The 20318-nt window shown below is 40.7% G+C and overlaps 2 protein-coding genes across 3 annotated transcripts in view; both read left to right on the forward strand.

Annotated features, from left to right (window-relative positions):
• Positions 1–1245: 1245 nt before the first annotated feature.
• On the forward strand, positions 1246–14389 carry METTL22 (methyltransferase 22, Kin17 lysine). Its single transcript, XM_068422911.1, has 11 exons — positions 1246–1317; positions 2702–3052; positions 5636–5986; positions 6371–6411; positions 6497–6641; positions 7055–7126; positions 7735–7788; positions 8432–8512; positions 9521–9623; positions 10391–10559; positions 12109–14389. Exons 2-11 carry the CDS (start codon positions 2923–2925, stop codon positions 12142–12144), a joined length of 1182 nt encoding a protein of 393 aa, XP_068279012.1. The 5' UTR covers positions 1246–1317; positions 2702–2922; the 3' UTR covers positions 12145–14389.
• A 4103-nt stretch (positions 14390–18492) lies between these two features.
• Positions 18493–20318, forward strand: part of ABAT (4-aminobutyrate aminotransferase) — a 50319-nt gene continuing 48493 nt past the window's right edge. The window contains exon 1 of one of the 2 annotated variants that reach the window (XM_068422239.1): positions 18493–18568. The gene's annotated coding sequence lies outside the window, so the exon portion shown is untranslated. Of the gene's footprint in view, positions 18569–19882; positions 19956–20318 lie in introns of those variants that run through there. The other variant, XM_068422238.1, reaches the window with a different exon arrangement.

Consider the following 20318-nt stretch of genomic DNA (forward strand, 5'->3'; position numbering starts at 1 on the left):
CTTTTTTTCCAGCATTAATTCTTTAATTCTTCCTTCCCACAAGCGTCCACTCAAGAAAAATAGAAGGATCATCTGTAGCAATTGACATGAGTATCATATCCCAAGTAATTAATATGTAAATGCCCGCTTTTGAACTGGATCCTCCTGCTGAAAGATACGAACAACTTCAATAGCCCTTGCAGACTTGCAGAGGAACTTAACTAGAATACAGATGGGAGCCTGGAGCATATCTATGCACAGGGAGTGGATTGCAGAGGTATAGTCGGCCGCAGTGCGGCCAGCTGCTGTGGTGTTGTGTGCCCACACACCACCCGTGGCCTCCAGACAGTGTGGCTGGGCTACACGGCCCTGTGCTGGGCACCAGATCAGCAGCCAGCTCTCGGCAGCAGGTGAGCCCAGCTGGGCAATGGCTTCCTAAGGCACCGAGATCCAAAATGGAGATATTAAAATCTGCTAGACTATCTAACTTGCCTAACTCTGCAAGTTGGATACATTTCTATTATTGAAGTTTCCCAAAGCACTCTGGTATGGTGTTCCTGCTCAACACCTGACTCAGCCTTCTGTTTTTTTTATCTGGTTCATGTTACCTAGTTAAAAACTCTGCACAATTAAGCAGCTAAACCCCCTGCTCCCGAACAAGTGAGCAGGTACTGCTATTGCTTCATCTAATCTTACGGTGGTAGTAGAGTTCTGACATTATCTGGACTAAGGAAGAAATGCCCACTTGCCTCCATATAGGTTTTTCCATTTTTTGTTTTGAAGCAGTTTGGAGGTTTTGCATAGAATTACACATGCACTGAGGCAGGGTAACACTGAAACCACGTAATAAAGAGTGGGGGTAAGAAACGTGGGTTCAAACTCTGGGCAAGTGTTGTGGATGCTTTAGTGGCAAGACTAAACTTAGCTGCTGGTGTTTCCTTTTACTGACTCCCCAGATAGATTTTTACCTACGGTTTAGTGCTGGGTAATTGTTAAATGAAGAAGAACGCCCACGAGCACAGGGGAAACCCCACGGCGTCATGTGCAGCCCAAGGGACGGCTGGTATTCACGCTCTGCCCGGGAAACCAGCCGGCGAGCGGCAGCCAGGGCAGGGAGCAGGGCAAGCACGCGTGGCCCGGGCCTGGTGGGGCTGCAGCGGGAGGAGCTGCGCTGCCCTGCCCTGCCCTGCCCTGCCCTGCCCAGCGGCCTGCACCGGCCCCCGCCGCCGCCGCCCCGGCCCCCTCCGCCGGGGAGCAGCGCGCGGGCGCGGCGTCAGCCGCGCGCCGGAAGGAGCTGTGGGCTCCGCCATGGCGGCGGGCGGCGCGCGGCGGCGGCAGGTGGGCCGCGCTCGTCGGGGTGCTCGGGTGTCCCGCTCCCGCGGCCGTCCCCTCCCTGTGGAGCCGCTCCGGGGGGCGACTTCGTTTGGGAGCCTGCGGGTGCTGGCGCTGCCCGAGCGGGAGGCGGCTCCGGCTGCGGGCGCTGCGCCGGGCAGGCCGGGGCTCCAGGCTGCGGGCTCTGCGCTGGGCGCGGAGCGGCGCCCGGCGTCCCCGGCAGCGCGGCGCTGGCCTGGCTCCCCCGCGGGTGGCGGAGAAACGGCCTTGTGTGGCTGTGCATCAAGTTCGGGTGTAGCTTGTGCACAGATTTCTGCTGGCGAAGGGCAGGTTGGGAGGCTGGATTAGGTTTTGCAGCAGTCCATAGAACGTCATAACTGAAGTTACGAAGGCTGCATGTGTGTCTTGAGGCATTTGAAGCCTGTGTATTTGTGATCTTGTTCAAGCATAAGCAGAGAATAGAAAATGTAGCGTAATCTTTCAAGATGTTAATGCCAACATAGGAAATGGCATCAACAGTTTTTACATAAGGAGTATTAGGGGTGCTCATAGCTGGTGAGACCTGGGTGTCGTTAACTAAATCATTTATATAATGCTTGATTTGTGTGTGTGTGTGTGCGAGATCCAAGCTTGTCATGTCAGTTTTTAAAGTCATGAATTTTGTTGTCAGATCTATGGTTCATCAGTGTTTCACATACCCTTCACAAAATGTCAAGTTTTGTAGAGCAGAGGGAAATAAATGTCTTCTCTATTTTTCTGTTCATGAGAGGTAATTCATTTGTTCGTGCCTTAGGACAGAGAGACAACTCAGCTTTGCACATTAGGTAATGAGGATGATTTCAGGTGTTTATATTTTATTTCTGGGGAAGAATAAAGAGCGACAAAGACAGGAGACATTAACTGCCCAATTAGTGGAGGCATCTAAAAGCTGCTGAATTTTCTCCAGGAAGGGCAGATACTCTTTTTGCAAAATTTGAGGGACTAACCTATGGCAATACGTTTGGTAGTTGTGTCCATTTCTGAGAAAATTCAGAGATTCCTGTGAAGAACAAGATCCCTTAAAATGGTGAAGTTGTGTGCGTAAGGCCTTGTGTTCCTTTGAAGACCTTGACTGAGCATTGTCAGTTTGTGCATTCATGGTAACGTCTGATTTTTTCAGGGGGGTGTTTTTAAGACAAGCTAATTAGTCGCTCTTCCTAAAATATGTGATGTCTGCCAGTGAGCTCTAGCAATTATGTATTTGATGATTCTTTGGAGCATTGTAAAACAGCATCGGAGCATTGCAGCTTTATTGGACAGTGTAATCTGATTTTTATCTTCTAAAATATTGCTGGAGCAATGTTCAAACAGTGTCAGGCTGTCACTGAAAGCTGTCTCTGTTTGGTTTTAGGTTGAATATCCTGATGTGCAACTTGCTGTCTTATTGGAGCACAGTGGAGCTTGCGTGATCACATCTTGCCTGAGGTCTTCTCAGAAACTACGCCATGGGGTTATCTTGCTGAGCAAAACTGTTACTTGACGCCTGTTAACAGAAGAGTATGAAATCACTTTGTGACAGCACTTTGTAGGGGACTATTTGGGTACTGTAGATGTTCCTCTCACCAGCACATCATGGTAGATGTAACAGAGAAGGAGATGGATAACCCCACATTTAAAAGTGACACTGTACTTTCTGATGTTCACTTACACTGTCCAAACAAAAGACATCTCATGGTACGATTGAATGCAGTTGGACAACCAGGTAATGTACGTTTAGACTGATGGAGCTGTGTTTTAAGTGTATTCATATCTTTGTAATGTGTGAATCCTCCCTTGAATGGTTGATATTAGTCATTACATGTTTTATTCCAGTTAGAAGCAGAATCTCTTCCTACTCCATCTTGAGGAAGAGGGCTAGCTGAATTCTGCTCATGAAATTAACTACAGAAATGAAAACTATTAATGTAGAATTTGTAGACAGCCTGTCTTAAAAAAAAATTTTCAATTACCTTCTGAGAAGAAGTAACCAAATTAACTTGCTTGCAGGTTTCATTTTATTTATTTATTTGTTCTTTTAGCTTTAATCTCAATATAGCACTTTGGGAATCACGTTAAAAAGGTGGGATGTTTCTTGCATACAAACAAAAGGTGAGAAGCCAGGGGTTTTAAATAGTGTAACTTAAGTTTAAAATAAAAATTATCAGTAATTAATTTATGAATTTTTATAAAATCTTTATGCGATGGTTTACCATCTATTCCAGAGGAGCCTAACAGCTTTGTTTATTTTTTTGTTTTTTTTTTTTGTTTTAAAAGAATTGGCAACAAGAAAGCTCAGAATAGTAATGGTTTTGACTGACTTACATAATTTGAAGAGTCAAGGCTGTAGTGGAAATGAATTGGCAAATGCCTTTGACTGATTGCCAGCTCATAGGTTTCTATAAAGTTGCCAAGGAAACTGACCTTGGAGCTGCTGGTAAAATGTTCTGTAGAAAAGTACTGCTCCTGCTGTGACAGAAGTGTTAATTGTTTTTTCAAACCCAGTTGTGACATAGAATAACTTTTGCAGCTGTTCTAGCATATGACAATGTAAAAATGATAAAAGTAGGCTTGACAAAGAAGTGGATAATAATTTTGACCATGATCAGGTCAAAACCAAATAATTAATGCTGTGGTGCATATTCATGCCGTTCGACATTTGTTTACTGTGTTTTTGCTTGATGCAAAGAACCTTTCAACAGAATGAAATGACAGCATGTGCTACATACTCTGAAGGTACTTGCTCCGGGAAATTATTTAAGACAAGAACTGGATTTTAGTATGACAGCTTTTACTCTAACAAATACGATGACAATCTACCACTGTCACTTTGCTGGTTTTTAGGGAACTTCACGGGGATTTAGGCTCTGCTGTTTTGGGTCAGTTTTACCTTGCACTTTTTGAAATGCCGTAGAACATGCAGAGGATCAGAATGGACTCAGAGAACAAAAATTCATTTAATTCATTGATGGCGTTCTCTAATTTGTTAAGTATTCAAATCAGTTTAATCTGGTTGTCATGCAAACAGTAGATGACTTAAAAAATTTCTCATGCTAGCATAGGCAATGAAAATTTTGTTAGATCTAGCTGAAAATGGTCTCTCTAGAGAAGAACTTCTGTCAGGTTACAGTAGACCAACTTTGAATATCTTGCTTTCTAAAGAAGCTGGAATAGAACTCCATAAATTGTGAAATTGTTGAAAGCAATGGTGGCAAGCACTTTATCTCTTCCCTTTTGGTGTGAATGAATGTAATTCTAAGACATTCTTAGGATCCTGCTGGTATTGACCTTTTTCACTAGTCGTATTCTGGGCTATCTTTTTCTCAAGTCTCAACACATTGTGTGTGATTTTGGAATAATAGTACCCAGCCTAACATGTCTACAAACACTGATTTTGTACCAGAGTAGGTGAATCAAATTCCACGATCCTGTGTTCCATGATTGGCCCATTCAGTCAAGCACAGTGCATAAGCACTGCTGCAGAGCTGAGATCGACTGTAGATGGAAGGACAAATGTTTGTTCTTCCCCATGTGTTGTATTCAGATGATAAGATTCCTAGAATTAAAATTGCAAGGTCTGTGTTTGGATAACTTAAAATTTTTAATAGATGGTGACGTTACTGGATGATGATTGCAAATGGTTTTTAATTAATTGCTTTATTGGAAACAATGGCCTTGTTCATTTAGTGTCTTCAAAGATTCAGTTTGAAGACTTAAAAATCAAAAAAAAGTGTCAGCATATCCAGCTTCGGCAAACTGTCTCCTGTGAGCTTATTTCTGCTCTCATACTCGTACTAAGCTGATTTCAGGGCTTGAAGTTGCTTGAATTCCTAAAGACTTTTAAAACAGTAAGAAAAAATCTACTTCCTTTTTATTAGAACATGTTTGTTTCTTATAAGACAGGAATTAAATCTTAACTGAAAGAAACAAATTCTAGCTTGTATTCTTCTTTCAACTTGGTTTGAGCTTGTCTCAACAGAAGATCTTCTGGAGGACATAAGAAACCAACCCTTCTGCCAGTTGTTAAAATAAGTGTTACTAAATCAGATGAAAGTGTGCATTGTGACTGCGTAGATGCTGAGTCAGCCAGTAGACTGTGAAAGGGCTTCATTTATTTCTACTGACAGAACTTAATAACAGAAATATTTCTTCATAGCAAATTGAACTATATTTCAAGTTATCTGTGTAATTTTTTATCCTCTAGATTAAAATGTGAAATGCATACCAAAATTTCATGCATGTGGAAGTTGCACATAGATTCTGTTCTTACCTGGTCTTTAACTTTTTTCCCCACTTCATGTTCTTACAGTATTCCTGTCGTATTTCAAACTCCTTTGGAACACAGAAGATTCAGCATCCAAGAAACAAGTGAGAGAAGCTACAACAGAAAGAGAACACCAGTACAGAAGTGGAGATGAACTGTGGGACAAGGACAGGAATAATCTAAAAGAAGAAAGAGAATTAAATAGTGAAGGAATAGAAGCCCTGCTAGACGATGATGGAGACTTGGAAGTGGTCAGAAGACCTCGAAGCGCATCTGATTTAGAAGCAGAGGATCTTTTGAGGGATAGAGTGTATCCTGTAATTCTGATGAAAGGGGAAGAAGATGCTTTTGAAGATGAAGAACAAGAATGCACTTGCAGTGATGTTGTTAAAATAGGTAAATAGTAGGCTTACAGTCAAGGGGAAATGGAATAAATATGTTTGCGTAAAACAAAAGAAAAATAGGTTTTCTTTAGAAATGGAACAGCAGTTATTAAGTGAAAGGAGATAATAAAACGCACATAATACTGTGATATTGTAAATATTTTAGAAAGTTACCATTTTTGTCCAAAAGTTATTTGAGCAATAATATACCATGGGAAACTCAGCCCTCCTTAGTTAGAGTGGGGTTTTTGGCATTATCTAGCATTATTATATAGAATGAAGAGTGTTTAGTTCCCTATTTAAAAGGGAAGCATGACTTGATTTTCAAATTTGCCACTATGGAACTTGATTTTAACATTTTCAGATAATTATTTCTGCTCTACTTTCATTTTCACAGAACATACTATGGCAACCCCCTTAGAAGATGTCGGTAAACAAGTATGTATTCTGCCTTGTAGTGTGTTGCTGTTCATGGATTGTGCTTCAGAATTTACTCAGTTTTAACTGCTTCTCCTACCCACAGGTCTGGCGTGCAGCCTTTCTTCTTGCTGATTACGTTCTATTTAAACGGGACACGTTCAGGTGTCGCTCAGTGCTAGAGCTTGGAGGTGGCACTGGAATTACAAGCATTATCATGGGAACAGTTGCCAAGAGAGTTTATTGCACAGGTAAGGCAATTATTTTCAGTTAAATATTTTAATGAATCTTCACGAAGCAGTGCTTTCATCCTGACATTTTCATCCTCATCAATAACAGGAACTTTCTCAACAGACTGAAAAAGCAGTGCTACTTCTAAGCGCAAGAGTTTAAAAGCAAGATACATTGCTGTGAACTCTAGTGTGCCTAGATTAAAATAGGTAGTATAGGGATCTAACTTCTTTATTCAAGGGTGGCTCAGAGCTTAGTACTGAAAGACAAAAGCAAGAAGGATACTGGGGAAGCAATCATCAGTGGGTAGAGTTGCTCTGGATTTTTCTTAATCTCGTCAGCTTGAGAGAAGAGTATTAGTCTGAGAGGTCAGGGGCGTGCACAGCCCATGCAAAATATTCTTATTCTGAATATCATGATCACTTTTTTCCAGATGTTGGTGAAGATCTTCTGGCCATGTGTGAGCAAAATGTTGCATTAAACAAACACCTGATGGACCCAGGAAGTAAGTGCTATACAGTCAGTGTGCAACTGCATATATATGAACTACTTTGGGATTAAACAGCACAGTCATTGATTACCTAGCATATTCACAAGTAAAATAAAACTTTTGTCTTGGTTAAAAGTGACTCATTTAAAAAGAACGATGCAAGATATCTGTATGTGGTCCGTCATGGGACAGCTTCCTTTTGAGAAGAGCAAAATACTTACTCTTTCTCTGGTCATCGTTTAAGACCAGCTGTAGTTGCTACACAGTCATTGTGTGAGTTTCACTGAGGTACTTGGGAGGATCACAGATATCCAGGTGCCGAGGGTCACATAAACAGAGTGTAAATGACAGAGGTAGAACTCTGGAAAGGAGAAGTATTTTGCAGGTGAAACATGTAAAAGAGAATATAGGTTGTCTTTCTGAGCCTTAAGTTCATCCTATTCTCTTGTGTGTGGGTGACTGGTTTTGTACAGTAAATGATCTGATATTCAACTTTACTTGTTTCATATGTCCTAATAATAGATCTTCATCACTTGTTTCAGTAAGGATTTTGACTCTCTACTTTTGCTTAGGTACTATCTGAAAGGCCATTTGTGACTGATGAAATCTTTCTTCACCCACAGGAGGGGAGGTTAAAGTAAAAGAACTGGACTGGCTGAAAGATGAATTCTGCACTGGTAGGTGGTTATAATGGGTCCTTTCAGCACTAGGTTATATGAAGCCTACTTTATAGATTTTTGTATCATCAGTTGGATTTTATGTAATGCTTCTGAAAAAAACAGAACAACTATTTAAGCAAGTGGAAACATCCTGTACACATTTAAAAGCCTGTCTTGGACCTCAAAAAATTCTGATTAATGAAAATATTTGATACTGCCAGTTGAAAAGGCTTTATGTTTTTCAGACTTTCAGAGAAAGTTTATATATTTTAACAAAGTCTAAATTTTAAAAAGCATGATGAAGTAGGAAGCTTAATCAAAGCTTATATGAAGATGCATTTGTTTTTTATTTAAAGGAGTATTTATTTTAATCTAGTTAAATGTGTGATCTCGCTACAGGGTAGTAATTTGTTGTAAATTCTAAAGTCAAAGAAAAGTTACTCTTGCCAGTCAGCCTTGGGAAGATTGGACATAACAGAGAAAGCAAAGGACTGCAGGGAACTTCAGAGAATGAATAGAGAGAGGTTTTGATTTACCTTCAGTGGGGTGCTCCATTTATGGAGTAGCAGATGACCACAGGAGTTGAGAAGTTTCTTTTTTTCAGCTGTCAATCATTTGAGATATTTAATCACGTACACCAAAGCCATATTCTTTCTTATAGATCCTGAAGCTCCTTATAGCTGGTCTGAAGAAGAGATTGCTGATCTGCATGACCACTGTACTGTGATAATGGCAGCTGATGGTAGGAAAATATAAACAGTAAGCTTTTAGATCAAACACTTGAGCATTATGAGTAATAATTTAAACATACCTAGTTTGCTTTTAAAATCTAATAGGTCAGATCCTTACCTAATTTGTCAAAGCTCTGCCTTAAGTGTTCTTGCTTGTATTTTTTTTTAAAACAATTTTAGTTACATTCTGAATTAGCTATAGGAGAACAGATGTTGAAGGCTACTAGCTTTTTCTTTCCTTTGGTGTGGTAATTATTTGTGACTAAATAAATTACTCAAAGAACATAATCACAAGTAAGTGATGAATTTGACTTTCAGAAGAGTTTTGTTGTCCTACCTGTGTCTTGCATCAGATAACCTCTATGCAAATAATGATAAATAGGTGGTTGGAGTAATGCATTCTATAATGTGAAAAAAAGTTTCTGATGCTGCCCTTGCCCATAGAGTCTAAACCTGTGGATATCTCTGTCTTTTTTTTCTGCTCTTTTTCTTGCTTAAGCGAAAGACTGAAAAATGACAGGCTAGCTTGTCTGTATAGGAAAACCATTGTTATTTTGATATATAAATAAAGGAGGATTGTTTTTAGTTATGATATTGAAAGGTGTTGCAAGACTCCTTTCCAAGGAGATACGATTACAATGGTATGTTAGTTACTGCCTTTTTTGTATGTTTGTAAGAAATGAGGCCCTATACATTGTGATATCCTGTCTTTTTAGCTCTGCAGTAAGGTATTTCCAGGCTGAGAGAAATCTTGTTAAAGTTTTCTAAGTTGTCTGACAGAAATTATTCCCATTGATACGAGAGAAATCTTAAAGAAAGCCTGACATAAATAGCAGCACTGGATACTATTACAGGGTCAGTTGTTGCCATTAAAAATACACTTTGGGATTTAGTTAAAATAGTGACTTGTTTGATTAGAATAATCAAACTAAGGCCTGTTTTTGTTTCATACCTGAGACTTAAGTAAATAATACACTTTTTCATACATATTTTATGCTCTTAATATTTTTTTTTTGTAGTGTTCTATGATGATGACCTGACAGATGCCTTGTTCAGAACGCTGTATAGAATCACACACAACTTGAGAAATTCTTGCACAGTTTACCTAGCATTAGAAAAGAGGTCAGTATTACCAAGAACTTAACATAAAAAACACTGACAACTTTATGTGCTTTATTTGGAAGAAACATCTGATTTGACTGAAGGTCAGATTCTGATTTTCATTGTATTAGTTGACCACATTAGTATATGCTCAGGACAAGCATTTGTTTTTATACATGCTTAATTTTTATCAGTTCAGAATTTGACTTCCACGAGAGTTCAGCTTTTGTTGTCCTACCTCGGTCTCTCATCAGATAACCTCTGTACAAATAGACTGATGTATTCTATAATGCTTGACATTTGCTATATATTTTTGAGGTCATAGAGTGGAATGAAGGGGCTTAGAATTAGGGTATGTGTTTCGCAGCTTGAGTACCTCTATAACTGTTTCTTTTGTGTTTTCTTTCAAGGAACCATTGAATGTTTTTAATGTGTGCACATGTGTGCAGGCCATTCATAAACTAATATATAAATAGGCTTTGCTTAAATCTCTGAAGATATGTAAGCAATAGCTATTCATATGATTTGTTGCCAAGTATTTCTCCAGGAAGCCAAGCCAGTGATTCTGTTGTGGCAAAGTGCCTTAAAATCAGTGGAAAGGTTCATCCAAGAGTTATCGTGTATTGATGCTAACAGAAGTCTTCTCCGCTTTTCAGGAATAGCGGGGGTGGGTTATCGAAGTTAGTTACACTGAGAAGACACATTTTCCATTAGCTGAGGAAAGTTACATAGCTATTTATATATGCCAGTATAGGAGAGACATTTTAAATTAAATATTCTCTTGCCAGGCTGAACTTCACTTTAAGACATATGGATGTTACATGTGAAGCCTACAGTCATTTTAGAAATACTCTAAATGATTTGGAGAACCTCCAAGATAGAAAAATGAAATATACTGTGGAGCCCATTAAGCTTGATTTCTGCCAGTTTCTCGTTTATGAACGAATCGAGCAGTTGGTAAGTGGCATTCATTAAAATAAATGTAGTGTGTTGGGCTAATCATCTCAAATTAGCTTTCAGCTGTTTACTTAACCTGAAGTAAGAACAGGAGAACAAACATTACCTTTTCATTTATTTCCATTTAGCTTTTTGTTGTTTTAAAATGATTCCTGTTTGTGCTTACATAATCTATAGTAGATTGACATAACATACCCTTTTCTATCACCAGCAGTACAGGCTTAGATTGCACTCATTTCCTCAAAGGCTGAGAAACAATCTCCATTACTTTGTAAAATACAATTTTTGCGATTGACTAGAAAATGGGACCAATATCTCTTCTCATTTATTTGCTTGTAGAAGAGCTTTCATTTCATAGTTTTAGTAATTCCTTTCCCAGTTCAGGGTTCAGGAAATAATGTTCTAATATCTATGAAGAAGTCGATTAGCTGTAAACTTCTATTATTCAGAAACATGTCAGATACAATATTTGTAGTTACCTAATTACCTCTCGAGCACTTATGGTTCTCGTTCTCTATTTTTTTTTTCCAGTTGTCTGCTCCTACAAATATTATGCAGGGTAGCTAATAGCTTGCTAGCTTCTAGAACAATACAGTCTAAGAGATCTTTTTAGAGAACTTGCAAATTTTGCACTGGATTGCAAATCTGTTACCAAGAAATGATGTTCCTGTAGTCAACATACTATTGCTGTGTCTTCTGCAGTATGTATGCATAGTAAGATTACAAGGGCCACCATTACTTCATGAGATGATTGATTTATTTTACTTAGCGTTGATACCTTCAGGAATAAAACATGCCTGCAAAACTTAAAAACAAGTTTTACAAGTATATAAATGTAGCCTGGATTATACCTATATATGTGAATTCGTTCTCTAGCCTTTTTGTGGAAGGCTACTGGTCTTTGAAATATATGCATTTTTAAAACACCCAAGTTTTTTATTTATCATGAAGTATATTGCCGCGATTCCAGATGTCATGGTGAAGAGTATGTGATAGTCTGCTTAATAATCTTTTGTATAGCAGACAAAGCGTACAATTTATTCCACAGAAATAAAGCGGTCTGCTTTTCATCTCCATTGTCGAACAGATTGAGAAGGGTGTTTGTGTAAGACGTGCATTTGTGAGACCTCGATTCCTCAGTAAATTAAGTATTTTTTCAGTTGTATTTTTACTAGCATTATTGAAAGCATTTGTCAACACAGGCTAAGAAAAAGAGCAAGCTTATCAGTCAAAATACTGCAGAAGGTCATGCAGACCAATGAAATTATTTTAAAACAAATTATTTGAATGGTACTAATTTTTTATTTAAAAAATGATGCTACAAGAATTACTAAATCAATTCTATTGCTCTGTCTCAAAGATAATCTGGTAGTTGTTCTAAGAGATTACATAGATGGATTTAGCATCCCTCCACAGATGGATACTATCTATAGATGGAGGTACAGGGTGTGTCTTAAAACTTGTCTTCAAGTAGGCATGTTGAACTTTTCCATAGTTTCAACTTGCTGATCTGAGAAAATACCTGTATGTATTTTTTCCACTCCTGCAGGAATTGTGGAAGATCATTGCTGAACAGCTAACATGACAGGGACATGGGAAAATAGAAGATCTTTATCTAAGGATAAAGGCTTTTTTGAAGTTTTATTAAAAAAAGGATTTTCATCCCAAGAAAAGCAATTTCCTGGTGGAACTGTGTTCTTGGAAAGTATTGCTATGGAGATTTGCTTTACTTCAGTAAGTTCTGGTTTTGGCACTTAGGACATGGTTTCTTTGATGTTTCTTTTAGAAAACTGTTTAGTGTTGATCTTCAGAGTATGTGCTGGATGCCAAACAGTGGCAGTGACACAGTGACTTGCTCTTTGGGATTGATGACTTAGGTTTTAGAGTCTGACAAAGAGGTATTTAACCTTTTCCATGTGGCTGGTTTGCAGATGTCATGCATTTTCCTTTTTAGGTTTCTGAACACAGACACTGTTCTTGGTCTCATCCCAGTTCCACATTATTTGTATTTATGGTCATTTGTGAAACAGTGTTCGGGGCAAGACCTGTTTGTCTTGCATGGACTTTTCTTTAAGCAATCTGTTGATGAAAAGTAGTCCTTAATTTTCAGTTTGTCCTATCTAAATCATTCTAGTTTAGGGCTACTGTCTGAACTGAAAGGAGACAAGAAGCATTTTGTTTGAGCCTCTAAAAATACTTCACCAGGGGTCTTGGAGCTATATTGTCCTGATGGAATTTTAAGCTATTCTGTCCTTGCCAGGTTGAGGATGGGAAGGTACCATGTGAAGTGATATGCTACTGCTCTTTAAATGTTTGGAATTCTACCCTCAACGTGTACGTGTGAGGCTGAGGAGAAGGAGATGACTAAGAATGTCTTGCCCATACAAATGAGGCCTTCAGTATCTTGGCTTTTGGATTAAAGTACAACATATTGATCAAATATCTCCTGTGTTATTAATAAAACAAAAAATTTCTTTGTACTTTTTATAAATTTAATGTGTAGTGTTATGTTTATATCACTTGCCATATGTACACCGTCTCAGAAATTCTTGTGCCTGCTGGATTCGTTATCATTATGAAGAGTATGGGTGATGAAGCTGTTCCAGCCTGTGACTCTGGCAGTGTGCATACGTTACTTTAGAAGCATCTGGTTGGCTTCTTGAAAGTCTGTTTTACATTTGGTTTAGTTCAGTTGGTTTAGGTCAGTTATTTAATGACCTGCTTATGTGTATGAAGATGTATTTTTGTCATGTTCTTTAACGAGATGTGAAGGGTTATTAGATTATGGTGGCCTTTTCCTGTGAGTATAGTCAAAGTAAAAATTACACTGTTAGCATATATCTGCCTAGATTAATGCAGAACTGCTCTCTCAGAACCTCATTTGAACTTCAAAGATACAAAACTGTATTTTAATCCAAAGATTGCCAAACTAGTGTTCTTTTGTTTGTTTGTTTGTTTTGTAATGTTATTAACTTTGGAAGATTAACTTAAAACAACTGATTTTGAGTGTAGCTGCTTATTGAAGTAGTAATTTTTTGAAGGCTGTCGCAAGAAATTAATTTGAACTGATGTGAAATAGCATGAGCAGTTAGAGATTTTTAGTTGCACAGGACTTCTGAAAGTCTTTGGAATTATCAGCAGAAACTCATCTGGGTAGAGGGATACTGTAGATCTTTTAAACATAGAATTCAGACATTTTACTGCAGCTGGCTTAAACTAACTAAAAATCTGAAAAAGATTTTTATACTTGTGTCTTTGGTTGAATAAATACAAGCATCATGGCTGCTTGGGGAGCAAGCTGAAGTAGAATTTCCTCCTAGAGAAACAAAGTTGATCTTTCTGTTGAAGGGAAACAACAGCTTTGAGGGTTCAGTGACTGAGATCTGAAGGCCAAATTGCAAATTTGGATATGACCCTTTTCACTGACGATAAGGAATAGTCAAAAATAGGCAACAATTCTAAGAACCCAAGAATGTCACAATGCCTTAGCTTTGCAGTGTTAATGAGAGGTAACATAGCTTGTCTTGCCAGAGAATTGTCCACTGCTGCTTAAGGATCTTAAGTATGGATGCCACCTTCTTAATTTTTACTTTAATCATACTTTAAATATGTCATACATGGTAGTTGTTTTCAGAACTCATCATGCAAATTTACACCTTTAGCAGTTCATTGTTTATTAAGATGATTAAATATGGGGAATTGTTGTCTGGAGCATAAAAGTTACAATTGCAAATCAAGTTAGTGCCTAAAATGATAATGCCTTGAGCACATTAACTGCATTTATGTAATCACGAAGGATTTTTTCCTAATAAAGCGTGATTTAAAAAATAGTGTGCTCCTGTGGTGATGTATCTGAATTTTGAAAAATTGTAACAGGTAATGTTCTTAGATTTTTTTGTCAGTCTTGTCTTATACATTTTTTTTTGCGATGTGTTAAGACACAATTTGCCATGATTTTTAGCCAGATGGAAAGGAGAGAAAATATGATTGTGAGGAGGAGAAGATGTTAGTATGTATACAACAGTCCAGTGTAAATTGCTTGAGGATTTCAATTTGTACATCTTGCAGAAAAGTCAAGTGATTCAACTTGACTCCAGGTTGGATGGTCTTGGACTTGTGAGCTACTGGGAAGGAGTTTGCATATTTAATTGTAAAACCCTTAAGAACTCTGCAGGCCTATTCATATGCTTCTTTTTGACCACCTCATAGCTAGTAGGAGAAAAAAGGAGAATTAGTAAATGTTTCTAGTCCGTGTTGCCCATTCCTGCAAGTCCTTTATTTCTGTGAAGGGGAAGGAAGAGAAGGTAGGTGCTTTGTCTAAAATTTATTGATGTTTCTACTGTGCTGTGGAGTTGAGATTGAAAAGATTTCATTTGGAAAACGAGTTTCTCCTCTGCTAAATAAAGTCATTCTGCACTTGGGAGCACTTCTGGATCTGGTTGGCATAGTCTGGTTGGTCACCCAGATGGATCGTTTTGGGGGAGAGGAACCCGTGGAATTCTTGCAGTGCACTTATTTCTGATAAAGGAGAGGAGTGTCACGCTTTCTTGGGAAGTGTGGCAATTGATGGACATGTGATCTTCCAGGAGGAATCTTGTTTGAAACAAACTGATTTTTACTTCTGTCACTGGTGTATGGTGAAATAACGCATGTCCTTTCTCAGTCCCCACACTTCAGATGAAGATGGCAGGCATCCCTGTCCTGCTTTTATCTTCTGTTAAGAGGAACTTGGATGACATAATTGTAGATATTGAAAGAAGAACTTGAACTTCTGTGTGGCATTTGAATGAGCGTTGCAAGCTCATTACATTTATCTCTTTTCAGTCTTTGTTGATGTGAAACTTGGAGAGCTGCTTTGTTGTGAACTTCTATTCACAAAAGTGAACTTCTGTGTCTCATTTTGCAGTAGAAAGAAAAGTTTAAGATAATCACTTGACGGGATACATTATGTATATTTATTATCTCTGTGTGTTCTCATGTGTAGGTGGCTATTCATAGACCATACTTGTAGCTCCATCTGCTGTACAACACTTTGAGTCAAAACATTTTACAGTTTGTTAAACACCCTGTTCCTTTCTGTTTTAACAATATTGTATTTTGGAGTAACAGTTTAGGTTGAATACGTAGTTCTGCATTTATCACCTAAACTTGCAGATGTGTGTATTAGAGGTGAAGTTACAGTGGAAACAATCTTGGGAAAAAAGTGATGTTTAATTACCCACTTTTTAACAGTAGCTTTAGGAGGCTGCCTCCGGCAGTTTTGGATTTTCAGGAAACGTTCTAGGAAGAAGTGGACATAACTCTACGTGTGTTGTAGGGATTTCCATTCATTAGAAGATCAGGACTTAAATTGGATCTCAAAGTTCTATAGCAGATAAATCTCATGAGATTGTCTATTCATTGACTCAACTGTCCTCGTGAACTTCTACATAGACCACTAGCTCCAGTCCTTTTTCATTTTCACCAGAGAATTACGGGCTTTGTCCCTGGTGGTTGCATTTCTGGGGTTTTTTTTGTTTGGTTGTTTTTTTCATTCCGGTGGACATCTTGAAACTTGAAGACATAATTGTGTGTGTTTGAGATTTCTACTGTCTTTCATGTCAAGATCAATAAACCAATGGACTCGAGCATCTTTTGTTAAGGAACCAATATAATACTTGCCTATCTCTAGTGGGGTACCACAATGTGCTTTAAGTAAATTGTGAAATTGATTATTTCACAACGATAGAAGTGACTAGAGTCAATTTTGGAAAGACTGAAATGCACTTTGCCAATGACCTTGCAGTATTATATGGTTTTATGAACACTCATTACACTGTTTCTGAAGCACAGACCCGCGTCTTGCTAGAGGGCTTGAATAGCAGTGTGGGGATTGTCAGGAAACTACAAGAAAGTAACGGAGGGTGAGGGTTAGTTCTTAGGAAGTAATTGGGGGACTCCTGGAAAGCAATAGCAGAAATTGAGGATCTCAAATGTCTAGATGATGCATGCAAGTAAGCTTGATCATGATGTATTTATATTTTTTTTTAATATCCTTTTATGTAGAGGTACTGGCCTGTCAAAAGATGAAGATGCAAGTTGGGATGCTCATGGAGAAATAAAAGGGTAGATTCTTGCAGACAGAATGAGGAAGCAGGTCTTCAGTTCTATTACATCTGCGCAGTTGCCCTATTTCTTGCATTGAGCAGTGTGTTTTCAGGAGCGGCCTTTTATGTGGGCTGAGTTTTGGCTGCCCATCTTTGAAGATCCCTGAGAGTCTGAGTCAAGTTCATGGGTTACTGTGCTGTAGTTGAATCACAGGCTGTCCATCTGAACTGTGATCACTGAAGCATATATAATATGTTTTTCTCTATGTGGGCTACAGGTGAAGGGTATCATTTTGCATTGTGCTTTATTTTGATAAAATAATAGGCAGCTGCTGTAGAAGCAGCCCTGCTTTCAACCTTCTGTGCTTATTTTATATTTTAGTTGTATGTTTTCCCCTTCCATAGTGTTGGTTATGGCAATTTTGCAATCTGAGTCAGATGTTTTTGATTCCAAGGAAATCTAGTTGCAAGTGTATTTCTCCATTGGATCAATGAGATCTAACCCAACTGACTCCTGTGACAAGGCCATCGGTAGAGTTTTGTTGCTGGGGGTAGAAAGAGCAGACCAACTATTTTGATGGCAATGGATAGTTGGGCCCACTTTGGGATTATATGAAACTGTACTGTTAACACATATGGCAGTACATGGCGTTTTTGTAAACTGATTTATCTCAGTCATGTGCCTGAGACCACGATTACCTGTAGTCAGATTGCCACAAGAGTTAAGGCCAAATGCTGCTGTTGATTTTAAAGGCAGTTGTTGGTGCTGAGTGTTGGGTGCAGAAAACTAAAGACTGCTTCTGAAGAGTGGATGCTGAATTCCTGCGTGTCTGCTTGTTGGGAAATGTCAAGGATAGCTGCCTGCCTCATAAATGTGCAGAGATTTTTCAGTCTGAAAGTAAATTGAGAATTATTCACTTAATGCTTAGCAACATGGTTTCAAAATGCAGTTCACCTCCCAAGTGTGATTATGGTGTTTGTAACCTGAAAAACACAGTTGGCAGAAAAGAGCTTTCCTGTAGATTAATCCCAAAGGTTAGGGACTGAAAATTTTGTTAAGATCCATATGACAAGCAATAGAAAATGGGGAAGGAACGGAGCTAGAGAGCAATAATTCTTCATTTCTTCCTGCATTCTGAAACTTGTTTTCATTTCATTCATTTCAGGAGTTGGACTCGATGATCCTTGTGGGTCCCTTCCAACTCTGGACATTCTATGATTCTATGATTTATTTTAAAGACATTGTCAGAGAGAAACTAATTATCGTTAACTGGAAACAATCAGGTTCTAGTCTTGAATGGGATTTGCCACAGCAGCTGGAAAGAAGCTGTTTCTTTTCAGATTCTTCTGCATCTTGTTACAAATCCTGCCCCTTTTTCACTTTCCCCTACCCTCTAAAGAGAAGATTATTCAGTGTTTTTCAAGGGACGAAGTGTAAATTACTGATTAATGTGCTGTTACCAGACTGGATTAGACCAGACTGACCAGGTAAGCAGAGTGTGATATATGTACCTAAAAGAAAGCAATGGAAGGAGACAAAAAGGCTTTGCAGGTTCGAGTCAAGTATTAGGATTTGAAAATCAGCTGCCTCTTTCTGCTAGGCTGTCATATGCTTTGGCATGTGACATAGTCCTGCGCGTCTGTGCGGAAAGTTGGTGCATTAACAGGGTAAAGGTTCCGTGTTGAAAAATGCTGCCTCTTCAGGCTGCCACCAGAGCAGCCAGGTGTGTTGGTGCAGCGCGCTGCCTCGGATGCTCCTTCCAGCAGATGGCATGCGGAGTTCCTTCTACACCACCAGCACCCGAATGAAGTAGCGTAATACCTACATGTGCGTGTGTGTGTTTACAGATTGTTTGCCTGAGCCAGTCCCAGTGGTGTCGGGAAGAGGAGATGTGAAGGAACATCCCTAGCTTCTTCAGCAAGGTGAGTGTGTTCTCCAAGCTCCTGCTTCCTTCGTATGCGGGATTTTCGTATGTAATAGGGGTAGTGACAGCAAATTGTACTCTATAAAAAATCTCTGTATTTGGTGGATTTTGTTATCTCCAGTTTCTTCTAACTAATAATGATTCTGAAAGAACAGGAGTTTTGGTTTATGTTTATATTCCTAGGACTTGAGCTGATCAGGCAATGAAAATAATATACTAGCACCATCTATAAAGAAAATAAGTTATTTGGAAAAGGAAGGAGAAGACAGTTTATTGTGAGAATATAAAACTCAAAAATGCCTTTCCAGTCTTTGAGTGGAGTTTGGTGCCAGCACAAGTGACTGTACCATGTAATCCCTTGGGCTCTTGTCAAGTGGACCATCTCTCCATTCCTCACGAAATGTGGTTTTTCCCTTTGAATACTGGGTATATTTGATAGTGATAAGTAAGATGTTAATTATTGTATGTCATTGCCATGTACATCGCATCTAGCTGCTTTGATCTGCTGCTGTCTGCAAGAAAATGGTGTTTGTTCTAGGCCAGGCTTAAATATTAGTGAAGACTTGGATTTTAAATTTGGAGTTTGGCATCAATACTAGGTTTAATTTGAGTTTCTAATTGGAGTTAAAAGCCCTAATGACTTTCCCTGCTGCTGTGTTTGCTGAAGTAAGTATGTCCCAAGTGCCCGCAGGTAAATATTAGGGATTAATGAAGGGACAGTAGGTCTCTGTGGAGCTGTAACGGTGCAGACCCGGATTCCCATCACGATTAGCAAACAGGCTCCCGGCCCTGCTCTCAGGTGCATCATGGCCTACAGAGCTCAGTGCAGCAGAGCAGCCCAAGGGCTGGCAGCTCCTCTTTCGAGAGGAAATGCTGCTCGTGCCAGCAGCAGGACCCTGGTTTCTCTCGCTTTCCCTGCCAGCTGTGACAGGCAGCCAAAGCGGGCGATCGCCGCTCTGACGGCGTGCGCCGGGGCCGCGGTCGGCAGTCGGGCCCGTCGGTAGCGGTGCGAGCAGCGCATCGGCACGGGGCGGAAGGGTCTGTCCCTAATACACCGCCCCGGGAGCGGGCAGCTTGTCCCGCGGCCCTGTCGGCGGGGCCAGGCCAGGCCAGGCCTTGCCCCCTCACGGTCCCCGTCACTGCTCCCGCTCCGCCGCCTCCCCGCGCCGCCGGGGGCGGGCCCGAGCCGCGCGCCCCCATTGGCCGCGCGGGGCTGCGGGCGGCGGCGCGGATTGGCTGCGGCGCGCGAAGCCGGGCGGAGAGCGGCGGCGGGGCCGCGCGGGCAGCGAGCGCGGCGGCTGTGGCGGCGCCTGCCCGGCACGGCGCGGCCCGGCCCGGCCCGGTCCAGCGCGGCGGCCTGAGGAGACGCAGCCCCGCACCTCCCGGTGAGCGGCGGAACCGCGCGGGGTGGGGGCTTGCGTGAGCCCCCCGGCGCTCCCCTCGCCGGGACCCGCTTCTGCCCGGACAGCGGGACTCCCCGTGGGCCCCGCTGGGCTGGGAGCCCGCAGGCTGCCGGGCCGCCCCAGCCCGGCCGCCCCCCTCTCTCACCGCCTCCATCCCCGCAGGCGGCCGTGCCCCTCCTCGCCGGGGGTGCGGGGCAGCCCCGCGTCGCCCCGCGGGGGGGAAGGAGAGCAGGCTGCCCGCGCCGCCCCCTCTCTGATGCCCTTCTCGCGGCGAGAGGCTGCCAGGCGGCTTTCCATCGCCGTCCCAGCCCCGAGGGCACCCCTGCAGCGAGGGGGGGACGCTGG

This window comes from Nyctibius grandis, chromosome Z (genome assembly GCF_013368605.1).
Source record: "Nyctibius grandis isolate bNycGra1 chromosome Z, bNycGra1.pri, whole genome shotgun sequence".
NCBI classification, from domain to species: domain Eukaryota; kingdom Metazoa; phylum Chordata; class Aves; order Nyctibiiformes; family Nyctibiidae; genus Nyctibius; species Nyctibius grandis.

Bases quoted from the DNA above. Each gene is read 5' to 3' on its own strand.
- METTL22 (XM_068422911.1), top strand. From the start codon at position 2,923: ATGGTAGATGTAACAGAGAAGGAGATGGATAACCCCACATTTAAAAGT. The intron at 3,053-5,635 runs GTAATGTACGTT...ATGTTCTTACAG, and splicing joins GAATGCAGTTGGACAACCAG to TATTCCTGTCGTATTTCAAA. The intron at 7,127-7,734 runs GTAAGTGCTATA...CTTCACCCACAG, and splicing joins ACACCTGATGGACCCAGGAA to GAGGGGAGGTTAAAGTAAAA.